The sequence below is a fragment of the Bufo gargarizans genome, chromosome 3 (assembly GCF_014858855.1).
Source record: "Bufo gargarizans isolate SCDJY-AF-19 chromosome 3, ASM1485885v1, whole genome shotgun sequence".
In the NCBI taxonomy this organism is placed as follows: Eukaryota; Metazoa; Chordata; class Amphibia; order Anura; family Bufonidae; genus Bufo; species Bufo gargarizans.
This window is the reverse complement of record NC_058082.1, coordinates 477,019,919-477,047,901: the sequence shown is the minus strand read 5'-3', so window position 1 is coordinate 477,047,901 and position 27,983 is coordinate 477,019,919. Positions and strand designations below refer to the sequence as shown.

The following is a 27,983-nucleotide window of genomic DNA, read 5'->3' as shown; positions in this document are numbered from 1 at the left end:
GCAAAAAGAACAAAAGTACATCAGTGCCTTCACTCTGCAACCAACCAGTGATTTACTACCTGTCTGTTAGGGCTCATTCACAAGACCGTATTTATGCCTCTGCATTTGTTCCGCAATTTTACAGAACAGATGTAGACCCATTCATTTCAACAGGGGGCCGCAAAAGATGCGGAGAGCATACTCTGTGCTGTCCACATCTGTACTTCCATTCCGCTGCAGTTGCAAAAAAGATAAAGCATGTCCTATTCTTGTCCAAGAACAGGCATTTCTAACAGAGAGCTGGTCATGTGCGTGCCACAAAATGTGGAACACATACGGCCGGTATCCGTGTTTTACTGATCCGCAATTTACAGACCACAGAACACATATGGTTGTCTGGGAACAATTCTCCCTGCGCTGTAGTCAATTATATTATATTACTAACACGCACATAATGAGCATTGAGCTAACCCTACAACTGGTGAACATCCACCACACCAGATCCAAGCCCTTACCCGAGGTAGTGACTGCTGGCAAGTTAAAGATCTCGGTTCCTGGTTGAGCAGCGGCTGCAACAGATAAATTCAGCTATCATTAGTGACCGTTATCAATTCTTGCTTGAGGCAGACAGAAAAAGAAGGATTAAATATGAAGTACAATAAGACGAATGGAGGTAAAATTCTCTTTCTTAATATAAAATTAGCAATACGTTGAGAAGGGACACCACGATGAAAGCTCCTGTTCTATACTCATTTGGGGCTCAAATAGCATACATCAACCCAGTAAACCCAAGTCTGCAAATTACTGGGAGTAAAAAACGGGCACCTTGTCAAAGGCTAATATATGACTGTCCCCAATGCTGTAGGGTGAGCATTAATGAGGGGAGTATGGGCACTACCATGTGCCAGTACTGATATTTAGCAAGTGGCATTACTGTGGAGTCCATGTGCCAGATTTACAACTATTTAAGGCTACTTTCACACTTGCGGCAGTGTGATCCGGCAAGCAGTTCCGCATGCGCAGACCGGAAGGACGGATCCGGCATTCTGGTATTTTAAATGTCGGATCTGGCACTAATATATTCCTATGGGGAAAAATGCCAGCATTCAGGCAAGTTTTCCGTTTTTTTTCGCCGGAGATAAAACCGTAGCATGCTGCGGTTTTATCTTTTGCCTCATCAGTCAAAATGACTGAACTGAAGACATCCTGAACGGATTGCTCTTCATTCAGAATGCATGGCGATATGCCTGATCAGTTATTTTCCGGTATAGAGCCCCTGTGACGGAACGCTATGCCGGAAAAGAAAAACGCTAGTGTGAAAGTACCCTAATGTGGTTGTGCCAAGTAATAAAGTTAGCCCTATCCACAGGATAGGGGATAACTATCTCATCGTAGAGGGTCCAACTGTTGGGCCCCCTGCCGACCCCAAGAATGGAGGTACAATGTCCCTATCTGGATAGGGGTGGCAGCCTGAGCATGCACCCTGCCACCCCATTCATTCTCTATTGGACTGCCAGAGACATTTTCCTGTACGGCCATAGAAAATGAATGGAGTGGAAGGGTGCATGCTCGCCGACTGCTCCATCAGACACCCCTGTTCTCATGTTCAAATGGGGCCCCAGCAGTCAGACCCTCAGTGATTAGTTATCCCCTATCCTGTGGATGGGGGATAACTTTATTACTAGGGACTGCCACTTTAACAACTGATACATAAAGAACTGAATGCCATCTGTCAAAATGAATTTTTCAAATGCATTTGAGATACAGATATTATCCAGTATATTCACAAGTAAATTCAAATGGATGATTTTAAATATTAGTTTATGTTGAAACCACCTGCCAAGAATATCAAGCTACATTTACACTATACACAGTGAAAGCTCTTAGGAAGTACAATCCAGTGGAACCTAGACCATATGTGCATATACTGGCCTCTTCATACACTGGTTTCCACTGCAGTTTTGGGTGGTTATCGCAGTCCGTATTTTCTAAATGAATTCCTAAACTGGAAGCGGCCAACCTACAAAGCTGAGGCACACTACGGATTGTAAGATCTCTATAGGATTTTAGGTATTCTGCATAAAGATCAACATTACCACAACAGACCATTAAATGTGGAAGTATGAGAGGGTTTTTCATTAGTAGAAAATGAAGACTGTTCAGAATTGAGGAGAATTATTAAATTAATTGCCATTGTATGCATTATGTTTCATTGTTACCACTGCAATTAAGGTTAGAAACAGATCACGAAAGAAGAGTTTGGTCCCACTTACCCATGTCAGAGTCACCGCCACCAGAAGAGTTTAACTTACGAGAAATCTCCTGTTTCTTGAACATCACCATAGGAGACGTATTTTCCAACTTGGTAAAGAAGGAAGGGAGATAATTCATATTTCCTGGTGAACGGGAGTCATTCCTAAGAAAAATGTGAGAAGACATAACAAAAGGAATGAATATTTTTCGGAGCTGGGGGGGGACGGTTGATGTAGACAACTAAAAGGCGATTTATATATCAACTGATCTAAATATCTATTTATAAAATATGCACTGAACTCGCAGCAGCGACGGGGTCTTCTCAAACTACTAATCCCAGGGGGTCCAAGGTGTCAGACCCCCACCGATCAGACACTGATGACCTATCCAGAGGATACAAAGAGTTGGATAACTCCTTTAAGTCCAGAAATATTTTTCCTTGGATCTAGCTGCACATCTATTAACAATTTCCCAGCAAAATAGGCATGCCATTATATCCATGGCACTCCCGCAACAGAATGAGCATGCATGTGTAATTTGTTGTAAATTTGCTGTGTGGAACGTCTGAACTTGCCCTAAAAGTCAGACTTTCCAGTTGTTGCTTTTTGCAAAAGATGGCTCATTACTAATACCTTTGTTCAGCAGGATCTGGTCTCTGTGGTAGCAGCATCATGTTGTCCTGCTTTGCATGCATAATAGGGGCCTGTGGAGGCGATATAGGCTCATATGGCTCACTGATGTGCCCTCTGTCTGGAGACTTTCCAGGCCTGTTGTAAACATACAGCACCGGATGTTGCAGATCAAACAAAGTAAATGCATCTTTTCCTACAAAAACCTACTCCTTAGTGTAACCTGCTAAATTCACATTGTTGATCTTTTTATGTTTTAGCTTGGAGCAAGTTATCCAACTTAGTTTTTGCTCATCATGTATACATTCCACTAAATCTGCACTTCTATTTAAAGATAAAAAAAAAAAATCCCCATGCATCTCCTTACCGTCCTCTGGGCTTGTCAGGCATGTTTTCAGGAGAAACCCTAGAAGAAGGCCGCTGGTGGTGCACAGGCTGTGCCTGGGACTCAGGGCTGAACCTGTTGGAGGACTTCGATCGGACAGGTGCAGATGATGGGGCAGTGCTCTGGAATGTAGATGTAGGGGGCTGCTGAGACGCCTGGCTGGTAGGTTGGTTCCTAGCAAAGTCTTGCGTTATAATGTGCTAAAAAAAAATATATATATAAGTTTAGAAACTTGTTAACAGGACACATTATTTAACGAATGTTCCCTAAAAGCTAAGATTTTAATAAGAAAAATTATTGAAATTAATCAAAGGGTTATTCCGATCTCAGGCTTTCATGCTTGAGATTGGAATACCCTAAATAGGCACCAGGGAGAGGGGTTGGGGTGGCCTTAGTTACAGAAAATTTGAGACAGTTTCACTGTACTGTTTCTGCAACTTCCATAAGCAGTGAATGAGAGCTACGCAAACCGCATAGCACAGTTAGCGAAGCTGTTTCTCATAAGGCTACTTTCACACTAGCGTTCAGAGCGGATCCGCTCATATAATGCAGACGGTGGCTGCGTTCAGAACGGATCCGTCTGCATTATATTGTATAAAATTTTCTAAGTGTGAAAGTACTGATGAAGGGACTGCGTCCCGAAACGCGTTTAAGCAGCCGAGGATTACTGCATCAACCCTGAAACAAAGCAGGCACGGAGAACACACTCTGAATAGGATCGCGATCACAAGTCCGCTGACGTCATTCATCCAGACGCGCGAACCACGCCCCCAGCGTCCTAGGCAACACGAGGGACGCCATCGCCTCCACAGCTTTCCAGGAACTGCTGACCATTGCCGGAGGACGCAATACAACGAGCGCTGGGAGGGGTAAGTGAACTCTGAAGCCAGAGACAGTGCGGGACGCCGCACTCAGGCACAGAGCTCCGCTTCACTCCACAGCTTGGCACATAAATCTTACAACCTATCAGACTGCCTATAAGAGTACAAAGTTACATTTATGCCTACTACTCCATGTGAAATATATTGCAACATCACAATACCTATCCTGGATTAGGCATAAATCACTCTCTGCTCAGAATTGTTTTTATATTACATTTTTTCCTCCACAAAGGACCGTCTCATCATTGAAAAAAACCTTCATCAATTCCATCTATCTATTTCATTGATGTTTTTTCTGCTAAATAGTGGCCAATTATTTTTATGAAAGTTTTTACAGACTGCACATATTTTTTAAAGCCTTTACAGACTGCATTTTATTCCGGATTTTTACCTGATTTTTTTACTTGATTTTTTACCTGCTTCTGCTACTTGTTACTTCTTGTTTATACAAAATACTTACTATTCCTTTATATACAAAATACTCACTATCAAGTAGGTGGTCCCCACTATCACATGAAAAAACCATACCCTTAAGCATATTTTAAAACAAACTACCTACTATTTACCTACTAATAAATTATTTACTTGTACCCAAATTGAGTGTGCCTGCTCATCTTTACTAAGTGTGAAAGTAGCCTGAGCGGATCCGTCCAGACTTTTACATTGAAAGTCAATGGTGGACGGATCCGTTTGAAGATTGAGCCATAGTGTGTCATCTTCAAACGGATCCGTCCCCATTGACTTACATTGTAAGTCTGGACGGATCCGCACGCCTCCGCACGGCCAGGCGGACACCCGAACGCTGCAAGCAGCGTTCAGGTGTCCGCCTGCTGAGCGGAGCGGAGGCTGAACGCTGCCAGACTGATGCATTCTGAGCGGATCCGCGTCCACTCAGAATGCATTAGGGCTGGACGGAAGCGTTCGGGTCCGCTTGTGAGCCCCTTCAAACGGAGCTCACAAGCGGACAGCCGAACGCTAGTGTGAAAGTAGCCTAACTTGGGAGGTACAGTGTATCTCACTGTGGTGCACTGTCTGCGTAACTGCCATCCACTGCTGTGGGAATCACGGAGTGCAGTTCGCTTGTCCACCTCCGTAACACCGCCTAGTCCCGACCGATGCTTAGTTAGGTTATTCCATTTTTGGCCATGAATGGCAGAGAAGGGAATAACGTTTGAATCTAAATAATTGTGATATCTGCTTTTCAACATAATCAAACTGTAACAAACAGTTTATTTGTCCATTTCAAATGAATGCAAAATTTTAATTAACAAAACTTACACATATATGATCGGCTAGGGTGATCAGCCGATGGGTTTGGGGCACGTGCGTGGGCACTTGTTGCTGGGGAGAGGGAGATTCCTGTTGTTGTCTGTACCGATTTGCTTGTCCTTCGTACTGTCGGCTACTTTCAGCTGAATCAGGCAGAAAAAAAACATTGTCAAATTTTTAGAAGTTTGTGCATTCTTATAATGTTCTATCTAGAAAAGCACTGGATACTTACTTTCCGCTTGGCTTGTTTTTGCGACTTCCTGGGGGTATGTTTCTTTTTCCTGCACCTGTACTGGGGAACTCGCTGGGCTTATAACTTCAATCGTGTCCCTGGGAGGTTCATAGCGATGGGAAGACACTGAAAGTCACAGGCATTCAAGATCTCGTCACTCACTCTGTGTACATTATTCATATAATGCAGTATTGCAGTTTTTCTACTAAAGTTAACAATAATGAATTAAAAATAATAATTATATATTTTTATATATATATATATATATATATATATATATATATATATATATATATATATATATATATGTTTAAGAGAAAAAATAAAAAAAATTATACACTTACTGCTACTGGAGGAATCTGAGCTCTGTGAACTCCGCTCACGGCCATCTTTGTCAGAGGCAATCTGCTGCGTTATGATGACGTCAATAAAGTTGGCTGCGGTGATTGTGGTCTTTCCTCGCGTTCGTAACTCCTCCACATACCGTGATTTGGTGTGTGCGGCCTTATCTTTTCCCGCTTCAGAATATACAGCTGGAGCTTGCTGGCTCTGGGATTTGCTACTTGAGAAACTTGACGATGTGTAGGGACTCTGTACCAGTCTACGCTCTGACTCAATCTGCTGTTGCTCTAGTGCTGTGCGTCTAGCTATGTTTTCCTCTGATCGGGAAGATTCATGCTTGCTTTCCTTTGGCTTGCTAACCTCCATCTGTGGTGCAGAGGCTGCAGCATCTACCAGGGCGGCTAATGCATCAGCGGCGGTGCTGTATCGGGTGGCAGGAATTCCCTGGGAGATAGAGGGACCTCCGGGATTGAGAGGCCTGGTGGAATATAGGGAAATACAAGTGAGGACACCCTGAACAGCAATTTAAAGTGAATTTTTGACACTGTGCCCTACCCTGAAATTTGGTTCTCAAATGCCTACAAGGATTTGTGATAGACATATAAACTCAAAGCCCTATGAACACAAATTAGGATTTTTTTTTAAGCTACAGAGAAATACTTACATTATTCTTAGCTGAGAGGGGTCTAAGGGCGTAATGACACTTTTCCCATTAGCTCCATGTAATATACTTGGTCTTTGTTGTATCAAGTTCTCCTGGGAACGGACTGATGGTGAGGGGGAACGAACATAACCATGACTACTTGGCCTTCCAGGCTGCTCTGTGACTGCAGAAGAGAATAATTCCTTACTTAGATATACACAGAAGAAAATTAAGCATATTGTTGGCTTACACCAGTCACCTTTTTGTCTCTAAAAAGTACTCAAGACCTACCTATTGGGATCACTCTCTTCAAACAAGAGCGTAGGCAACACTTAGCTACTGGGCGCAGCTCCCAGTCAGAAATCTGTCACCAGTCACTGTCAGACATTGACTTATATGGTAGCTACCTCTGATATGTTCCACTAAAGGGTTTTCTTCCTCTTTCAGGAAAGCTAATCCGCATATCGGACCCCTCTGTGCATACAAATTGCTTGACTATTAGTAACTGCAACGTTACTATTACAAATATAAGAGGTGTGTCAATGCTATATGCCATCACCATCACCAGCACAAAAACCTCACACTCTTCACTGAGAGGCACCCACACTAATTCATCATGCATGGAATAATTATTCTCCCCAGCTGTAAACCTCAACTATGCCATAGACCTCTTGCACACGACCGTTGTTTTGGTCCGCATCCTAGCCGCCGTTTGAGGCTCGGATGCGGACCCATTCACTTCAGTTGGGCCGCAAAAGATGCGGACAGCAGTCTGTGTGCTGTCCGCATCTGTTGCACCGTTCAGTGTTCCCGCAAAAAAAATAAAAATAACATGTCCTATTCTTGTCTGTTTTGCGGACAAGAATATGCATGTCTACAATGGGCCGCCCGTTCCGTAAATTGCGGAAGGCACACGGGCGGCTTCCGTTTTTTTGCGGATCCGCGGTTTGCGGACCGCAAAAAACAGCACGGTCGTGTGCATGTAGCCTTCTGCTTGCACTCACTTAGAAAAAGGCACTTCATCACACTCTAAGTGGTTTTAAAATCTTTTTGCAATGAAATCTCTACTTCCTGCTCTGATCTCGACATGCAGGAAATACCTGCACAGCCAATCACTGGCTGCAATGGGGACCCACACGTCAAGACGTCAATAGGAAGCAAAGGGCATTCAAGCAGTGTCGAAATGGCAGCGGTGGATTGGTGGAGGGGAGTATCATTAAGGCCTTTTGCATATGCCCTCCGAGACTTACGGGCCGTGAGCGGACCATAAGTCCCGGAGCGGCATTGATTGTGTGCACGTTGGGCCGCCAGCGGGGCTATTGTCCCGCACTAGAAAGGTCATATGAGTGCAGGACAATAGCCAAGCGGGTGGTCCGACGTGCACAGCATCATTGTAATCTATGATGCTGTGTGCTCCTGTGCGCACAAACAATGCCGCTCCGGGACATATGGCCCGCTCACGGACCGTATGTCTCAGAGGGCATACGGTCGTGTGCAAAAGGCCTAACTGTTTTTAAGCAGTTCTGTACTCACTGCTGCCAATATACATTGCACTGGAACACTACCTTTAATACAATGAGACCTGATCTGGGGGCTCCTCCTCAGAATAGGAACTATAAAAACTAAAATAGTTTGAGCCTAATAAAATACAAGCCCTTCTCCTTCCCTACAAAACACAAAGAACAATACAGGAGGTGCTTCCTAGTGCAGTATATTTTAGTTAAACAAGCACTCCCACAAATTGTTATTATCTGGCATGTTAAAAAAGTACATGATGTAAACTGTACTAAATGTAATCTTCTTAGCAGTGTCTGTATTTGTGAGTTATCCCCTCCCTTCTGATCCTCAGATGTGTCATGTGACCAGCACCCAGACTTTCCAAATAACACAACATCTTATGTGTGGACAGGAAGCCAGTTCCTCTCTGTATTCCTATGGGAGCCTCAATGTCAGTCTCATAGGAATTAATAGAGAAGTAATTGACTTCATGGTCTCTGTCAGTGGTATATCAGAGTACTAGTCAAATGACACAGCTGAGCATCAGAAAGGGGGTTATAACACACAAATACAGTCAAAAGTAAGAAGATTACCTTTACAACAGTTTATATCATATAACTTTCTAATAGGTCAGAGAATACATTTTTTTGTGGTAGTGCTTCTTTCACTGTATAATGTACAGCGCCTGCCCAAGTGTAAATGTATTCAGAGCAGCAGCATAGTTTAGTTTTAATAGGCACAGTTAACTACAGCTAACCCACATTTTCCTGCCACAATAGTGACAGTTTAAATTGTGACTTTAAACATGGAAAATTGATTGGGTATCATATTACAATCAACATGCTCAGTTGTAAAATCAATCCTGTAACAGGTCCTATTACTTACTAGGCCGCAGGTAGTGTTCACTTTGAGCAGAAGCTGCTGCCGCTGCAGCAGCGGCGACGGCCATTCTTTCACGCTCCCTTTCCCGGTCTCTCTCTCTTTCTCGTTCCCTATCACGCTGCTCTTTTTCTCGCTCACGCTCTCTTTCACGTTCCCTCTCACGCTCAGCATTGGCTGAGGATGCAGCTGCTAAAGGCGAAGGATGTCCTGGGAAATAATAAAATACTAATAATTATAAACTAGAAAATGAACTGGGACTAAGTGAACAGACTACTGCAGAAATAGTTGACAAACCTGGAGACATGGAAGCTGGGTTATATGCCCTTGGAGGAAAAGCTAGTTGTGTCCCTGGTATGTAGGTAATTCTGTCCATTGGTGGTGTGCTAGTTCCTCCTGGATGAGGCACCAGGATAGTAGGTGGCATATTGGTTAAGTCTATAATTCCTGTTGGAAGAGTAATCACAAGTGAGTAAGAAATTATAGAAAAAACATAGGAATGGAGGGAATAACATGCCAAGCAATGCAATAGCGGACTTACCACGTGCTCCTGGATACGGAATAGCTAACCCTTGCTCTCTTGGAGAAAGCCCTCGACTAACATCGGGTCTTAAATTAACTTGCATCTGCTGAGAAGTAATGTAGTCATTTAAGATTGTCTGCCGCGTGTTCTCCATTGCATAGAGCTGGTACTGACTTGGATAGCCAGGGGTTGGAGACAACTGTCTCTGAAATAAGTATGCTGCAGCAGCTGTGAAGAGAAATATGGCAAAAGTACTGGATTAAAAAATTTTGACATTAAAAGCACTCATGAGTGCTATAATAATATGTGGGATTTCTGTAGGCATTAATTTTTTAATAACTTCATCAATGCCATATAGCAGTGGCTGGATGAGATGCACGAGTTGAATGTGAGTGGACAATTTGTACAACCCCCAAAAGTCCACGTTAAAAATATTGAGCTTTACAGACACTCCACTGCTGATTACATACCAGGATCCAAAGCTCGGTGGAACTGGATGGGATCAAGATGAGGAGGCAGATGAGTTCTGTAGACTTCACCAGGGGCAGGACCACGTAAGTGAGGGTCAAAGGGACTGTGAGCAGCAGATGGGTCTAAACCAGGGACTGGAGACTTCACAACAATGTTTTCTCTCTGTGTAGGGGTCAATGTGCTTTTTCTCTCATGACTGGAAGACTTCCCTGGAGTAAGTCCACCTGAAAACACATGAAGAACAGAATGAATAGTGAACACCTTTATTATTATATTTATTCCCCATAATTGGTGTCCCTGCATTTCTGTAAGTAAGTTTTAGAATTTACAAATATACTCCAATTATCCTGTGGCCTAATCTGATTAATGTGCGCTCCAGTCCTAGCACCTACACTGGCTTCAGCTCCACACAGAACGTTTCATGTGGAGGTACGTCATCATTGCTCTGTGAAAGTTATACGGGTAGCTAAGCCAGCTTCCTTCATCATGGCCAATGCATAGACAAAAGGGTGCTGGATTAGCTAAAGAAATGAGCCAGTCACCCATCCCCTTCACACACAGCACTGATGAGATGCAGGCACAGAAAACACTGCCCTGTGTTGAGAAAAGCCCAGAGATGCAGGTTTTGGACCAGATATCTTCAGGGCATCTTGGATATTAAAAAAATATTAGGAAGTTCTGTAACTTGCTATTTTATGTAACGATATGTATGTTAACTGGACCACCCCTTTAATCTTTATACAGGGGTTCAGTGCAGGATAAAAGTAGTCTCTCAGGAACACTTCAACCGATTTTCGCAATACGGGAATAAGTTTAATCAGCAGGATCACCCTATCAGGCAGTATATCAGGTGCTCTTTAATAATTAGATTTTTGTACTCACCATAAAATTCCTTTCTTGTTCAATTCATTGGGGGACAACACCATGGGTATACACCCAGCTACCACTAGAAGGTGACACTAGATATGAAAAATTTGGCTCCGCCAATCGGCTATAACCTCTCCACAGACACTAGGCTGTACCAATCACCTGATCATGGATTTCAGTCCAGTATCAACATTCAAGATATGGTAAGCGTTTCCCCACAGGAGTGGGATGATGTTTCCACTGAATGTGTGAGTGTACACCTAATTAGTGGCAGTGTTCCCCTCAAACTTAGGGTCACGCCCCTTTTTTTGGGGTGTGCACATAGATTGGCGAAGAAATGTCCCCAGCTGTCTAATTCAGACAAAGTGGGAGATATGCCCCCATCTCAGTCATGTGTGAACGATGCCTATAGATCTGGGTCTCAGGAGTATATAGTCTTTATACTATGACTTTGATCCCCCTCAATCTATAACTGATCTTAAAGGGGTTGTCCGGGTTCAGAGCTGAACCCTGGATATACCTTTATTTTCACCCGGGCAGCCCCCCCTGAGCCCAGCATCGGAGCATCTCATTCTCTGATGCGCTCCCTTGCCCTGCGCTAGATCGGGCAGGGCATGGGCTCTTTTGTTTTTAATAACACACTGCCGGGCGGAAACTTCCGCCCGGCAGTGTTTGGTGACGTCACCGGCTCTAAAGGGCAGCCTTTAGCTCTGCCCTAGCCGTTTTACTGGCTAGGGCAGCACTAAATCCTGCCCATCAGTGCCGGTGACGTCACCGGGGTTCCTGGCAGCCCCATGGAGAGCCCGGTACGTCACCGGATCTCCCAAAAATGCCTTTGCCCTGCGCGATTTAGCGCAGGGCAAAAGGAGAGCATCGGATCATGAACTGCTCCAATGCTCCTGTCAGGGGGCTGCCGGGGTGAAAATGGAGGGATGTCCGGGTTCAGCTTTGAACCCCGATAACCCTTTAATTACTGTATCGTACAATATCCTGAAGGGTGTCCTCCTTTTGATAATGGTTAATCCTATCTATCCGTCTGGGAGCCTATGAAAATTCTACAGAGGGTTTACTGCAGATTTATATATTGTTATATCTGACCCACTAAGTGGGAGAATTTAGCACTGATGCGTTAATGTATTGCGCTGATGGTACATGTGCACTAGCGCTCCTTTGATATCACACTCGGAAGACAAGAAGGGCCGAATGAACTATTGCGCAGGCGCAGTGACGCGCTGAGTCTGCAGTATTCCAATACATGTGCACTCTGTACTATTGAGCACACTGTCTGCCATTTAGTGAAGCGATTGCTTGAGAGAATATGTCCACAGGAGCATCATGCCTGCACGTTTATATTATGTACATTTATAATTATGTCCAGAGGAGCATCATATAAGTTTAGATTATGTATATTCAATTACCACTGATAAACTGGGATATGTGCACTGTGTATCACCTGATGTATAGGTTAAAGGGTAATGATTGATCATGGATTTGCATAGTGGTCATGTGATCGTATTGAGCATGTGACCATTTGCATGGTGATCATGTGGTCAATTTGCATAATGTCCATGTGACCATTTAGGATGGTATATGTATTCGTGTATACACACACATTTGTTTGCTTGAGAAAGACAGAGGTTGAAACTTTTGTCAAATAAACCAGCATGAATTGACGACCGGTGAGTGCTACAGTTTTATTTTTTTATTTATTCTGGATGAATTGGGGATGCTACAGACTGGTATCCAACACTGCGGGCTCCACCACCATAGAGACTTTTTTGGGAGTGAAATTTTTTGGGGTGCAGTCATGGGTTTCAAGAAAAACAATTACCGGTAAGATACACATACAAACGCAAAAACACAAATGCAATCGCACTCTGCAACCAGCACTCTGCCCTGCCTCTATGCTGGATGTTGAATGAGGCATTAGTGTACATTTTGGCCAAAGCGTAATAAGCCACTCACCACGTCAAGGTCACCTCTATGAGTGGTCCCTAACACTAGTTCCTACCTGTTATGGGCAATGTCAGCCACACAAAGTCCAGGGAGCGCAGGTACAGCATGCACGCCAGGCACACTCTGCTTTTAACCCCGTCCGGTGCCATAACAGCTTCCATCGGATCCAGGGATGCAAGTACCAATATGCATGCTAAGCCCACTATATACCTCTCCTGGAGCCAAATGGCTACTGGTAGGTGCTATGAAAGCAGACTCGGTTTTATACCGACTTTAAAACTAGCCTCCAGGGCAGACTAACTGGTCAGGTGTGCATGACTGCATGGAGATCGCCACGCCTCCAATATATACTACAAATAACAAAATGTGGGGGGTTCAGTCAGCACAACCCTGTATGCAGGTGCACATTGCTATGCAGAAATACACATACAAACGCACAATTACCGGTAAGAGTAAACTATAAGAAAGAATTTAGGGGGGACGGACGGACTACAGTTTGTAGCACTTTTCTCCCAAAGGCTGCATCTTCGTCAAGATGCAGTCTGTAATGTCTAAAAAAGGTATAGGGAGAGCTCCAAGTAGCAGCTCTGCATATCTGGGCCAGAGAAGCATCCGCCCAAGAGGCTGCCACAACTCTAGTGGAATGAGTCCCAAACTCCGAAGGAGTAGTCAAGCTTGTTGTGCATTTTCATACGTATACGATATTATCTAATGACATTATAACCAAAATATATACTCATTGCCTTTACCAATAAAATCAGACTGAACCAAAGTTCTATTATGTCGGTGAAGAGGCCAAGATGAGTTCATGGCAAGTTCAGTTTATATAAAAATAATTGTGATAATTAGCAGGTAAGACATTCTATTGCTTATCAAGAGATGCTTGTTAACATACATAAAACATTCTGTTGTGCATTTTCATAAGTATACAATATTATCTAATGATATTATAGCCAAAATGAATGCTCATCTCATTGCCTTTAAAAATAAAATCAGCCTGAACCAAAGTTCTGTTATGTGGCTGAGGAAGCCAAGATGAGTTCATGGCAAGTTCAGTTTATTTAAAAATAATTGTGAACATGAACGGACATTGTATTTAAAAGTTATTGCTAAAAATATGGATTTAACTATGGAGAGTACACCAGCTTCCTCAGACATGTCTGTCTGAAGGGAACAAGCTTGTTTCATGGATAAGCCATGAAGAGATAAGAATTCATATCCTTGAGGCACACCTGCTGTATGAGGTTCAATATATTCATAATTATATTCTATATATCTCTGTATGGTATATTTAGTTTACAACATATTTTAACCAATAATCCATATAATGTGCTATCCATGTGTAACAATGTATTGATTTATATAGATATTATACCATGTATTTATAATTTAGAATGTATTGTAGAAGGTACAGAAACATTGAAGTTTATGTTAATTGGATTTCTGAGAAGAGTAAATGTTATTTCCAAACAATAGTTATTCATGTATGTAGATAAGTGTAATGTACAAGATCCAATGCCAAGCATCAAAGCAGTTATACATTTTTTTATCAAGTCAACATATATTTAAAAAAGGGAGAAGACAGTGACTCCAACAAGTCCAGGATATACGGTAGGTAATTAAAAATGTCAGGAAAAGACCTTCTTCAATGATGTATATAAAAAAAAGGTTAAGGAGGTCATGTGAACATATTTATTAGATATTTAGTTTTAATGCTGAAAAGTTGTAATGTTCATCTGCAGTACCACAGTCTGGAGGCAGATGGACAATATTATATTACTTTATCATTTGTTTTATTCCATATTAGGAGTTAATATGACATTATGTATTATTAGCATGCAAGTACACCCACCTTGCCTGATTGGAAATCCCTAATCTAAAGAAGATGATTCTTAAATAAGGTGGGGGGGGGGGGGGATTACTCAAAAAGAAAACTTTACCAGAAGAAACTTGGATTATTTTTTTGGATTACTAGGAAAGTTCTTGAGAACTGGTCCCATCTGAACTCTGTCTATCTTTGACCCGGTAAACGTATATTTGTGTTTACTGCTCGTAATATTAATAACATATTTCTCTCGGTATATAGCCAAAAGTCCCCATACTGTGGGAATATATAGTGTTAGGTGCCTCCATAATGCTGATTATTCTCTTAGCAAAGATGCATAGTTAACGGAAGATCTGACATTATTTGAAAAGAGGACTAAAACCTTTGGAAAATTATTGCCGAGCTGAATATTTTATCATATTAATATCATATATTTTTGATTGGTCATAGGAAAACAGAGTTAAGGGATAACAGTTATTTTCCTGTATAATCCGTGTTTTATTGTTATAGCCTGTTTGATAAACAGAAGATTCTAAGTTTCTCTTGGTATAGGAGTCTGTTTGTTAAAAGGTATGACACTGGTTGTCATAAATCACAGTCACAATGTGCTGATCAGATAGGGGGTGTTAGCACCACCATGTGGTACATTTCGGGTATTATTTTGTAACTTCAACATTTGTTTTGCAATTGTATTGATTTTATATTCTTTGTTTCCTAATAAACGATATATATATATTGCATATACAATTGTCCCTTTGTTTCACTGCTTGCACAAATTAAATTAAGATACACGATAAAAGAACTTCGAGGCTATTATGTCCGCCTGAAGGATAATATAATTTTTATGGTTTCTTTTTAACCTCTCTTTTATATGAAGATTCTTATATATAGAAGATACATGACAGGCTAAGGGAAAAATAAGGGTCCATTCACACGTCCGTATATGTTTTGCGGATCCGCAAATTGCAGATCCGCAAAACACGGACACTGGCAATGTGGGTTCCGCATTTTGCGGACTGCACATCGCAGTCACACTCATAGAAAATGCATTTTCTTGTCCGCAATTGCGGAGGAACAGTTTTCAAATCGAGGGAAAGCTCCATCCAAGAAGTGGCCAATACAAATGTAAATTGCAAACCGGACCAACAAACTCCCAGGTACCAGGACCTGAACTAGGGAGACGGGAAGAATCTCAAGGTTAGAATCTCAAGACAGAAACAAGCCTATGAGGACCCAGGAGGGAAAAGAACCAAACCGGGCCCAAAGAAGCAGCGGGCATACAGAGCATGTGCAGCTTTCCCAGAGGGAACTGGCCAGCTAGATGGTCTAAGAATCATTGGGGCAGGGACTCCAAACAGGATTACCCAGTCAGAGGCTCAAGTAGGGTTCACAGAACTGGACCACATGAGGACAGTTATAGCCAGATTATCAAAGGAAAAATGAAATGCAGCAACCATAGGGGAAAAAATAAAAAATCAGCCATGGTTAACCAACCTAAGTGTAGTGACTAGCATACTGTCAAAAGAAAAAAAAGTTTGGTACCATGTCGGATCCATCCTACCGTTATTTCGCGTGCCGCCGGACCACCGCTCCGTCCCCATTGACTATACTGGGGACGGGGCGGAGCTCCGGCGCAGCACGGCGAAAACCGCCTGACTAAAAAGACGGACATGCAGGACTTTTTAGTCCGGCGGCTTTCGCGTGCTGCGCCGGAGCTCTGCCCCATCCCCATTATAGACAATAGGGACAGAGCTGCGGTCCGGCGGCAGGACGGATCCGACATGGTGAACAGCCTGTCGGATCCGTCCTGCCGCAAGTGTGAAAGTACCCTTAGTGCTCTCATTAAGAGAAACAAAATAAGAGTATTGCAGGTTTGATACCTTTTAATGGCTAACAAAAATAGAAGTAACGATGTTAGGCTACTTTCACACTAGCGTTCGGGGCTCCGCTTGAAGGCTCTCACAAGCGGCCCCGAACGCATCCGTCCAGCCCTAATGCATTCTGAGTGGATGCGGAGCCGCTCAGAATGCATCAGTCTGGCAGCGTTTGGCCTCCGCTCCGCTCAGCAGGCGGACACCTGAACGCTGCTTGCAGCGTTCGGGTGTCCGCCTGGCCGTGCGGAGGCAAACTGATCCGTCCAGACTTACAATGGAAGTCAACGGGGACGGATCCGTTTGAATTTGACACAATATGGCTCAATTTTCAAACGGATCCGTCCCCCATTGACTTTCAATGTAAAGTCTGGACGGATCCGTTTGAGCTACTTTCACACTTAGAATTTTTTCTACAATATAATGCAGACGGATCCGTTCTAAACGGATCCCATCGTCTGCATTATATGAGCGGATCCGTCTGGGCAGACCCTTACAGTAGCCTTACAAAGCGAGCTTTCGAGATATCACCAGTCCCTTTATCAGACGTACTACAAGAATATATGATGAAACAGCAATATATATACACAATAAGAACAGAGACATGGGGGAATGAATAGACATTTGAAAAATAACAGATCATCATATCAAAGATCTTGAGAATGAGTCCTTAATTATCTTACAGATAAGGGGTGTGAAAGTTTTATGGTCTCTAAATCTCTATAGCATACTGTATAACACTGCCCCGGAAAGGGCAGGTACAGCACCCTGTAAAAGAATCGATAGACATCCAATATATGTCAGAAAAGGATGCGGAATTCGCCAGGGGAAGCCGGGAGAGACTACACTGACATGTAGGAACCAGCTACTAGCAGAGCACAATGAAACGCCCAAGGAAGGGGGAAGAAACTGACAGGTGGGAAACATAAGGTTACCAGGTACATACTACAACCAGGATGATTTGTCAGATACAGCGCCATAGGGCACAGCACTTGGAGATTCTACAAATACTCCGCCTGAGAATAGGAGTAATCTGGCTGCATGGTGCACACTATAATGAGAGTGGAGACATGGCTACAGCATGTGGAAATGGTATAGGTACTCCGCTTGATAAAGGAGTAATACGGCTGCATGGTGCACACTAGAACCAGACAGGTGCAATGGCTACAGCATCTGAAGATGGCATCTGTACTTCGCCTGATAAGGGAGAAATACGGCGGCTTGGTGCACACTAGCACCAGACAGGTATAATGGCTACAGCCTCTGGAGATCGTACAGGTACTCCTCCACCCAATAATGGAGTAATATAGTGCATGGGACGCATTAGAACCTGAAAGGTGAAATGGCTATAGCATCTGAAGATGGTACAGGTACTCCGCTTAATAAGGGAGTAATATGGTTGTGCAGTGCACACTAGCACAAGTATGGCGTATTGGCTACAGCAACCCCCAGCCACCTCAGGAGCAGATGCAACCCAGGGGGAGGGATGGAGGGCCAGGGGACCTGCCACAACATGAGCCACCGAACAGGGGCACAAGATAATATGTCCCACCAATGACGCTACAGCTGAACTGAGCATACATCTGTATGGTGGAGTCAGGAGGAACAGCTGTTGGCTGAACTAGTGTCTAGTCGACAGCATGGACACCTTGAGTTTTATTCCAATCATACTAAACTCCTACCTTCTGATGAACGTGCCATGGGTGAACTTCTGGACATGGGACTGGGATAGTTCACTGGTGTCCTCCTAGCGTTGGCATCCTCATAAATCCCAGGGCTCAACTGAGACTTTGAAGCTTCATGGAGAGTTGAACGGAGAACTGATGTACCAGAACTGACTACAGTGTGACGTTGTCGGATTGCATCTGAGGGTTTAGGGTCTTCATATTTTGTTCGTTCCACCACTTTTAGATTTTCTGGCATCATTTCCATCTGTGGTACCCCACGAGGCAGCTTACTCGGACCCATGATCAAAGACTTCACATTATGTTTAATCGCTGACTGACCAGATGTGCCTTCATGTTTTATCGGTGTGCCCTGTAAGAATTAGAACGTTAATTAAAATGAATAAAAAACTAACTTCACACAAAAACTTCTGCCCAACACAAACTATGCATGAAATATACCTGAGATATTGAACCTTCCATTATTGTCCTAGAGCCCTCCGGGGTTTTGCGACTTTCTTGACCAAGAAGGTCCTGCCTAGGGATTTCATGAATGGAGCGACCCATTTCTTTGATTGTAGTCACGCCATCATAAGGTTTGCCTTTAGTGATGGCTCCTTCAAATGACCTTATCGGTGGGCTTTCACGTTTTATCTGCTTGGCATACTTCAACCCTTCTTCAAAGTTCTCAGATGCTGCCCGTGGGGTACCTAGTTGCCAAGAAATATGGATGCAATTATTAAACATAATATGTAAGCTATAAATAATCAAAGTTTAACAGGCATACAGATAAAAATCACTACATCAGACAAAAGAAGCCTGTCTGACAACAAGTCACCAAAGATTATGCTGAACTGTGGAAAAAAAGGCCCAAAGCGTCCAACCCAATGAAAACGAGAGCAGCCAAAAATCAAATGCCCTCCAACCACATTTTTTAGGTCACACTGGACATTTACCTTGCATGATGGAACCAGACATAACTGGCCTTTCTTGCGAGCTGCCTTTAGGAACTGTACGACATATTAATCCTGGAAACAAAAACAAAAAAAAGAGACTGGTTATAACTCATGTATAAGGTGTAAGGTTTGTGACATGACGTCTCTACTGCATCATCCACAGCTCTGTATTGACAAATGGGCCCCTTTAAAGGCAATTAAACTTTAGAAGGGCAAATTCTTTCATTAAAGTACTTCAACTGAATAATGATTTCAGACATATACTATTTTATCTGGACTCATTACACAGATAATGATGGCGATTACCTTCCATTGGCGCTGATACAGCAGATTCTCTCACTGACAAGTTCTGCTTTATAGTTCCATCCATAGTGTCATAAGTTCTCTTCAGTGTCATCTCCGGAGCACTTCTGGGACTCCGGGTACCATCTCGAAGATTCTTAATGGCAGCTAAAAATACAATAAGTTAAAAATAATTAATTATTCTGGTCATACAAAATTAAAGCGGCTCTGTCACCCGGATAAACCCTACCAGGCATATAGCCTGGTAAGGTTGAGGACGCCAATTAAAACAGAGCCCGCAAAGAGACAGAGGGCACACTGCACATGCGCTGCCACCCTTGATTCATTTTTTGGGGATTGAAATGAATCGGAAGCGCACCGTGCAAGCGCAACCACCTCTCCATTCACTTCTACAGGTCTTTCGGTACTCCCATAGAAATGAAAAAGGAGGGCCACACATGCGCAGTGCACCCTCCGTCACTTTGCGGGCTCCATTCTAAGGATAGGTACGGGTTCCAGATTTAAGACCCGTACCTAATAGACATTGGGGGCATACCCTAGCGATATGCCCCTAATGTGCAAGATGAGACAACCCCTTTAAGTCTCAGCTTTTTCTGACTTCAGTTGTACATGGGAATAGGTTATCAGTGATTGATAGCATTCACTTTGTAAGGGTGTATACAGACATAGCTGTCAGTCACTGATAAACATCCTAAATTCATAAAAAGCAGACATATGAATATATAAATCACACGTTTTCCCATAAAACTAATTATCAATCTGCTCAACTTCTCACACTCTGAAATGATTTTGTAGTGATAGGTCCTCTATAAAGGAAACCTGTCACAATCTGAAGGCAGCATGTTATGGAGCAGAAGGCACTGAGCAGACTGATATGTACTTTTGGGGGAAAAGAATCAGTGCTTGTACATTCATTTAAAATCTTGCTCATTTTGGGTTTTGTAGTCAATGAGGTGGTCTAACTCAGTATTGTCTGTATCAGATAAAGCTGCATCTTCAATGCACAGGTTTCCTTTTAAGTCTTTCCTCTACCTTCATTGCTAGAACATTTTGAGCAAGGTCAATGTTTGAAGAGGTAGGGTTGGTTATTAGAAAATAATTAATAACCTGACTTCTGGTCATAAAAACTCTTGCAATATGTAACTACCAAAGTCTGATTATTTCTGGGATTCTATTATGAAGAATCTCAACAAATAAAATGTGAAGACAAAGCGTGCCAATTAACCATGACATTAAATTACTTCTAAAGAACATCTCCTATTGCTATAAAAGTTAAAATTAGTACAAAAAGAAAACACAGTGCAATATACTTACAATCATAGGATACTATGTGTCCGCTCTTTCCCTCATAAATGACATGGCCTTTAGAAGCGGACTCCTCCCTACATCTGTCTGGACTGCTGATATCCTCTGTGGCCAGACGTGTGATTGTGGTCTTTAGCAGGACATCGGCAGCAATACCAGATTGTGACAGTGCTGGAGTACCCTATAACCACAGTAATGGAGACACATTAACACATGGTATAGGCCAACTGAAGAGAAACAGCTTTGCACAACACAAATCAATGGAGCTTTCAATCACAAACCCCACGTTTTATACATGATCTCAAGTTAGCATGGACACGAATGCACCGCTGGAAGTTATTGCCCACCTTTTAATACCATCTCATTGTTTTGGTTCTTTGTAAAGGTCCATATATGATGTGTACACAGTAGGGATCGACCGATATTGATTTTTTAGGGCCGATACCGATAATTTGTGAACTTTCAGGCCGATAGCCGATAATTTATACCGATATTCTGGGAATTTTCATTTTTGAAAAAAAAATAAAAATTCCCACAAATCTGCTGAAAATTAATGTTTATTGTTAATGTGTATTTTTTATTTTTTTTGTAAATCTTTCTTTTTCATTTATATTTAATATTTTGGTGTTTTTATCATTTCTTTTGTAACTTTTTTTTTAAACTAACTTTTAGCCCCCTTAGGGACTAGAACCCTTGTCCTATTCACCCTGATAGAGATCTATCAGGGTGAATAGAAGCTCACACTGTCCCTGCTGCTGTGTGCTTTGTGCACACAGCAGCATGGAGGTTATCATGGCAGCCAGGGCTTCAATAGCGTCCTGGCTGCCATGGTAACCGATCGGAGCCCCAGCATTACACTGCTGGGGCTCCGATCGGAGAAGCAAGGGAGAGGGGATCCTGTGGAGGGGCGCACTGCGACTGGGGTGGGGGGGGCCTATGCGCCACCACTGCCTAATACTGGGGGGGGGGGGGGGGGGGCGCACTGCGCCACCAATGTCTGATACTGGGGGGCTTGGGGGGGCGCACTGCGCCACCAATGAAGCTTAATCTCGCATTTATTCATATACAGGAGGCGGGAGCTGGCTGCAGGATCACATAGCCGGCTCCCGACCTCTATCAGCTGTAGCTGCAATCCGCGGCACCTGAGGAGTTAACTACCGCAGATCGCAGCTACAGCTCATAGAGGCCGGGAGCCGGCTATGTGATCCTGCAGCTCCCGCCTCCTGTATATGAATGAATGATAGATTAAACTTCATTGGTGGAGCAGTGGCCATAGCTCCTCCCCTCCTCCTGTCCCCTGTCCTTACATTGGTAGCAGCGGCAGGAGCAGCACAGGGGGAGGAGACACTGCTTCTTCTCCCCTGTGCTGCTAAGGGGAACACGGAGAGCGCTGTCAGCAGCGCGATCTGTGTTCACCATACACTATCGGAATATCGGCAAAATAGATGCCAATACCGATAGTGTTCAAAATCCTGAATATCGGCCGATAATATCGGTAAATCCGATAATCGGTCGATCCCTAGTACACAGTGGTCGGAAGAGACTGTTCTTATGGGGACAGAATTGGATAAAATGCAATGTACAACATATATAGTCCAGCAGCATATATATGTACTATATATATATATATATATATATATATATATATATATATAGATAGAGCAGAAAACACAAGCCAACTGGCTGACAGTCCAAAAACATTTGAGAAACATGCAAAATGGAGAGGAGGGATAGATACCTGAGTAATAGACCCTCGTAAAGAGGGCATTGCTTCCATGGGAACTTTGGTGGCTGGAGTGCCTCGAGTGATGCTTCCTTCCTGAAGTGCAGTCATGGTACCTGGAATAATGACAGTAATAATGTGAACGTTGTACAATTGTCCTGCACTTACTTATTTTTTTTTATCAAAGATCAGCATTTTAGCATACCTCTGACAACACCTTCATGCTGAGCTCTGACAAGGAGTCCTTCTGGTTGTGAGCTCTGACCGCGGGGTGAGAATTCCTCTTGTTTGATGTAGGTAATGGAACCTAAAGCAAACACACACACGAAAAGGTGAGCAGTAAAAACTACCAAAGCATATAAAGAGATATAAAATATCCTTCTATATATAAACTGCAGTCGCAATACACTCCTGGGGGTGACCTATTGAGAGTTACTGTAGATTTACACTGCAGTATGACCCTGGGACATCACACAACTTTTCAGGTCAATACCATGAAGTGGTGTGATCAGACTAAACAAAAAAGATAAACCAATATATAAATAACGTCTCATACCTGAATATGGTCACCTACATAAGTGCCAAATGATCAAAAGCTCCTTCAGCCTACAACAGGCATTTTTGCTGGACACAAATTAACAGCAAGGTGAATCTGTACAGAACATCCCACACAATTTAACGTAATAAACCTACCAGGTTTTGCAGCTTCCTGTTGCCTTGGTAGGCCCAGAGAAATGGAGCCCACAGACGGCTTCAATGGATCTTGGCTATAGGGTGGCTGGTTGAGAGATGTTAAATATGTCCCAGGGGTTCCCTAAGGGATATAAAAAAAAATAAAAAAATTTAAAAAAGAAAATGCAATGCCTCAGCCGATGTATTCTAATTCTACAAACTGTAATATAAAAATGTAATTTTGCTATTATTAAAACATTGATATTACTTCCCTTCAAACAATTGTTGTTTAAAGACCAGATATGTATTTCCTGTACGCCTGTCACAAATGTTAATTTTAAGTGGATTTATTTAAGGGCAGCATATTACCGAGACATCTCTGCTATACTATTATCCCAAAGGCCCAAAAGAAAAAAAATGTTTTGCCATTTGGTTAACAGCACCTACCAAAATACAGTGGACTCACAATGATAGTGTACCAGACCTGTCCCTACATAATGCCAAATGCGGCACAACCAAAAATAAATAACGTAGAAGGAAAAGCTATATAAATTCTGGATTCAACCAACCTGCGATATGGAGCCCCCCATTATGAAAGAAGGCTTGTCTGAAGAGGTCACTGAGGTTTTGGACGAGGGGATCAGTGGGGGAGGCGGACGGGTTGGACGTGTCACAGGGAGCCTGGTTCCTTCAGCTAAGGAAGTTATCACTTGATGGGGAGCAGGTTGCAATACTGGAAATAAAAGAACTTTTTTTTATTAAAAGTAGTAAAAAGAGCAAAGACTTATTGTCATCATTCACCGTGATCTTATCAGCCTCTGGTGGGTTTTCCAGGGAAAAAAGTAAAAAAATAAAAATAGAAGTCCGGAAGCGTTTAAAGTGGTTTGCCAACTTTTTTTATACTGACTGCTTATCCTCAGGATAGGTCATCAATATGTGGTGGATGGAGGCACCTAGCACCCCCGCTGAGCAGCTGTTTAAAGAGGTCGCTGTGCACTGCGGAGTGCTGTGGCCTCCTCACACCATACAAGGCATAGTGCCATACACTGAACAGAGCTGTAGTCCAGGCCCATTCACTTTGAAGACCATAAAAATTCTTGACTAGCCCTTAATAAAATAACATCGAGATGTTGCGGTCGCTGCTGCTCTCCCGCTTGACGTTTCCAAGCTTGACACACAGGCGACAGCTGGAAACGCCCACTCAGCCAATCACTTCTGCAGCAGCCCACCTCGGGGTACAGGAGCAGCGATAGATTGGCAACAGTGGGGGAATCAGTGAGGCACTTTTTTTTTTTTTTTTTTTAAATCAACCCTTTCTTAAAACTTTTTTTTCTCCCTCTAATATATTTCAATACTGCTTTTGGACATTTCCCAAACCGGATATCCCGCACATCATCATGGGTAGTACTTTGTGTTAATAGAGCTGCTTTAGCTTCTCCTGTACCTGTGTAATGGAGGGAACATTATAATTAGGGGTGAGCAAAATCGACTTCAGATGAAACATCCAAAGTCGATTCACATAAAACTTCATTAGAATACTGTAAGGAGCGAGCACTATGTGCAGTATTAGAATGTATTGGCTCCTATGAGCCGAAGTTATTACTTTGCACGTCTCGTGGGACTTCAGGTAATAACTTCAGAAATTTATTTCTACCGTGAAACACCTTTTACAGAGTTATCACTTGGAACCGAAACAGAGTTCGGTAAGAGTTTTTTTTTACAGTAGAAATATATTTCTGAAGTTATCAACCGAAGTCCCGCAAGACTTCGCAAAGTAATAACTTCAGCTCATAAGAGCCAATACATTCTAATACTGTAAGGAGCGCACGCTTTGTACAGTATTCTAACAAAGTTTTATGCAAATAGACTTCGGATGTTTCATCCGAAGTCGATTCGCTCATCTCTAATTATAATAAATGGTGGTTTTCTTTCCAGTTGGTTGCCTGGTTGACTCTGCCGAGCTGCAGCTTTGTAAGGAGTTGTTCACATTTCAGTTTTTCACTGACGTGTGACGTTTGTATTTTCTGCGGACAGCACACGTACCCATTGATTTAAATGTGTCTGTTCACATTTCACATGGATAGTAAAAATGGACACACGGACCAACCACGGATGCTTCACAGACAGACAGCTTCACGGGTGAACCATGTATGCTTTTTTTTTACGGATGTGACACAGGCCTTGTGGGAACACCAGTAACCAGTGTTCCCACAACAGGACAGGGAGAGAAACTACCTTTAAACATAAACACACACACACACACTTGAGGAGTTAACATATCTAGTTAACGATTATGACTGACTGTTAGCTCTGCTACATCCGTACCACAATTTGAGAGAAATATCTAATGTGTCTCCCCTAATTCTCATCCATCAGTATATATCAGACAGAGGAATTAGTTTTAGGCCATTATGTCTACATGCTGCAGGACATAAGCTCCCACCTGGGAGCAGCTTATTACCCCTCCAAGGAAGGAATGGTTGTGGGATGACAGCTATGTCAAGCATACGGCCAGTTTCAAAGCATGTATAAAGAAATATAGAAGGAATTGCTAAATTTCCCTCTATTTTAATGCTATAATATTACAACTGTTGGTGCCCTGGTTGCATAGCCTGAATTCTAATGACCTCAGGACACTAAAGCTGCTGCCATTCAACTCTGAGAACAATCTCCAGGCACACACACACACACACAAAAAATTAAAATAACTTTATATAAATTAGAAAACATTAACATGTATGTTCACTGTAACAGAGGTCAGGTCCAAACGGGTATGGAAAAAGGTGAAAAACTAGATTCAATGTTATGTTGATCACTTATGTGTTCATTAATGAAATAAAAAAGGTTGGCACTTGCCCTTTTAATAAGATATATCAGCAGCGCTAACCAATGAATCTCCACCCTATTCAGAAACTACTTGAAGGGCATACCCTAAACAGAAACCACAACTCTGCATTCTGCTATAAATTATTAAATGGGAATGCCCACCCTTGAAAACCTATGTCATCGAGCTCAATGGGAGCTGTATAAACCAGTATGCAGTAAACACCCCCATAGTGGCGGCTGCAGACACTCTACAGTTGTGTAAAGAGACAAAAGGGGGAATTTAACAAGCCTCGTACTGCAGAATGCTTGATTCAAAAAATTGCCCTGTGACTTTCGGGGCTTATGTGCACAGAAACGTTGCAACATTTAGCAGATTTACACCACCCTAAGTTGATTTAAGCCAGATATATCAACTGCAACTTTTTTTTTTAAAGAGTGGCAAAAAAACATTGCATGCTTAACTCCAGTAAATGGGGTGGTGTAGAAAGCGAATTAACATCTCAAGAGAGAAGTGTTAGCCTTAAAGGCACTGTCTCACTTCAGCAAATGGCATCATGTAGAGAAAGTTAATACAAAGCACTTCCTAATGCATTGTCCATATTGCCTCCTTTGCTGTCTGGATTCGTTTTTCCACCACATCATACATTGCTTGAATCCAGAGGTTATGACCACTCTGCAATCCAGCAGCAGTGGTCGTGCCTGCACGCTATAGGAAAGAGTGCCAGCCTATGCGCACTTTCATGGTTCTGGCTACCAGAGAGCTCGGCATCTATTCTTATAATGTGCAAGCTCGACCATTTGCTGCAGTGAGACAACCCCCTTTAACCACTTCAGCCCCGCTAGGTGAAACCCCCTTCATGACCAGGCCACTTTTTACACTTCGGCACTACACTAATTTCACCGTTTATCGCTCGGTCATGCAACTTACCACCCAAATGAATTTTACCTCCTTTTCTTCTCACTAATGGAGCTTTCATTTGGTGGTATTTTATTGCTGCTGACATTTTTACTTTTTTTGTTATTAATCAAAATGTAACGATTTTTTTGCAAAAAAATGACATTTTTCACTTTCAGCTGTGAAATTTTGCAAAAAAAACGACATCCATATATAAATTTTTCGCTAAATTTATAGTTCTACATGTCTTTGATAAAAAAAAAATGTTTGGGCAAAAAAAAAATGGTTTGGGTAAAAGTTATAGCATTTACAAACTATGGTACAAAAATGTGAATTTCCGCTTTTTGAAACGGCTCTGATTTTCTGAGCACCTGTCATGTTTCCTGAGGTTCTACAATGCCCAAACAGTAGAAAAACCCCACAAATGACCCCATTTCGGAAAGTAGACACCCTAAGGTATTCGCTGATGGGCATAGTGAGTTCATAGAACTTTTTATTTTTTGTCACAAGTTAGCGGAAAATGATGATGATTTTATTTTTTTATTTTTTTCTTACAAAGTCTCATATTCCACTAACTTGCGACAAAAAATAAAAAATTCTAGGAACTCACCATGCCCCTCACAGAATACCTTGTGGTGTCTTCTTTCCAAAATGGGGTCACTTGTGGGGTAGTTATACTGCCCTGGCAATTTAGGGGCCCAAATGTGTGAGAAGAACTTTGCAATCAAAATGTGTAAGAAATGACCGGTGAAATCCGAAAGGTGCACTTTGGAATATGTGCCCCTTTGCCCACCTTGGCAGCAAAAAAGTGTCACACATCTGGTATCGCCGTACTCAGGAGAAGTTGGGGAATGTGTTTTGGGGTGTCATTTTACATATACCCATGCTGGGTGAGAGAAATATCTTGGCAAAAGACAACTTTTCCCATTTTTTTATACAAAGTTGGCATTTGACCAAGATATTTTTCTCACCCAGCATGGGTATATGTAAAATGACACCCCAAAACACATTCCCCAACTTCTCCTGAGTACGGCGATACCAGATGTGTCACACTTTTTTGCTGCCAAGGTGGGCAAAGGGGCACATATTCCAAAGTGCACCTTTCGGATTTTGCAGGGCATTTTTTACACATTTTGA

At 42.6% G+C, this 27,983-nt stretch overlaps 1 protein-coding gene across 8 annotated transcripts in view; it reads right to left on the bottom strand.

Annotated features, from left to right (window-relative positions):
- Nucleotides 1–27,983, bottom strand: part of NCOR1 (nuclear receptor corepressor 1) — a 179,773-nt gene that overhangs the window by 10,679 nt on the left and 141,111 nt on the right. For 6 of the 8 annotated variants that reach the window (XM_044283752.1, XM_044283757.1, XM_044283754.1 and 3 more), the window contains 21 exons: nucleotides 23,695–23,858; nucleotides 23,147–23,267; nucleotides 22,659–22,760; nucleotides 22,469–22,569; nucleotides 20,740–20,911; nucleotides 19,429–19,572; nucleotides 19,123–19,194; nucleotides 18,629–18,876; nucleotides 18,185–18,539; nucleotides 9,983–10,207; nucleotides 9,531–9,740; nucleotides 9,287–9,436; nucleotides 8,996–9,217; nucleotides 6,635–6,797; nucleotides 5,973–6,448; nucleotides 5,629–5,754; nucleotides 5,406–5,539; nucleotides 3,229–3,446; nucleotides 2,865–2,999; nucleotides 2,253–2,395; nucleotides 495–548 (listed from right to left, as the gene is read on the bottom strand). In XM_044283752.1, coding sequence (XP_044139687.1) covers nucleotides 495–548; nucleotides 2,253–2,395; nucleotides 2,865–2,999; nucleotides 3,229–3,446; nucleotides 5,406–5,539; nucleotides 5,629–5,754; nucleotides 5,973–6,448; nucleotides 6,635–6,797; nucleotides 8,996–9,217; nucleotides 9,287–9,436; nucleotides 9,531–9,740; nucleotides 9,983–10,207; nucleotides 18,185–18,539; nucleotides 18,629–18,876; nucleotides 19,123–19,194; nucleotides 19,429–19,572; nucleotides 20,740–20,911; nucleotides 22,469–22,569; nucleotides 22,659–22,760; nucleotides 23,147–23,267; nucleotides 23,695–23,858 — 3,735 coding nt within the window. The remainder of the gene's footprint in view (nucleotides 1–494; nucleotides 549–2,252; nucleotides 2,396–2,864; nucleotides 3,000–3,228; nucleotides 3,447–5,405; nucleotides 5,540–5,628; nucleotides 5,755–5,972; nucleotides 6,449–6,634; nucleotides 6,798–8,995; nucleotides 9,218–9,286; nucleotides 9,437–9,530; nucleotides 9,741–9,982; nucleotides 10,208–18,184; nucleotides 18,540–18,628; nucleotides 18,877–19,122; nucleotides 19,195–19,428; nucleotides 19,573–20,739; nucleotides 20,912–22,468; nucleotides 22,570–22,658; nucleotides 22,761–23,146; nucleotides 23,268–23,694; nucleotides 23,859–27,983) is intronic. The other 2 variants (XM_044283753.1, XM_044283755.1) reach the window with 1 other exon arrangement.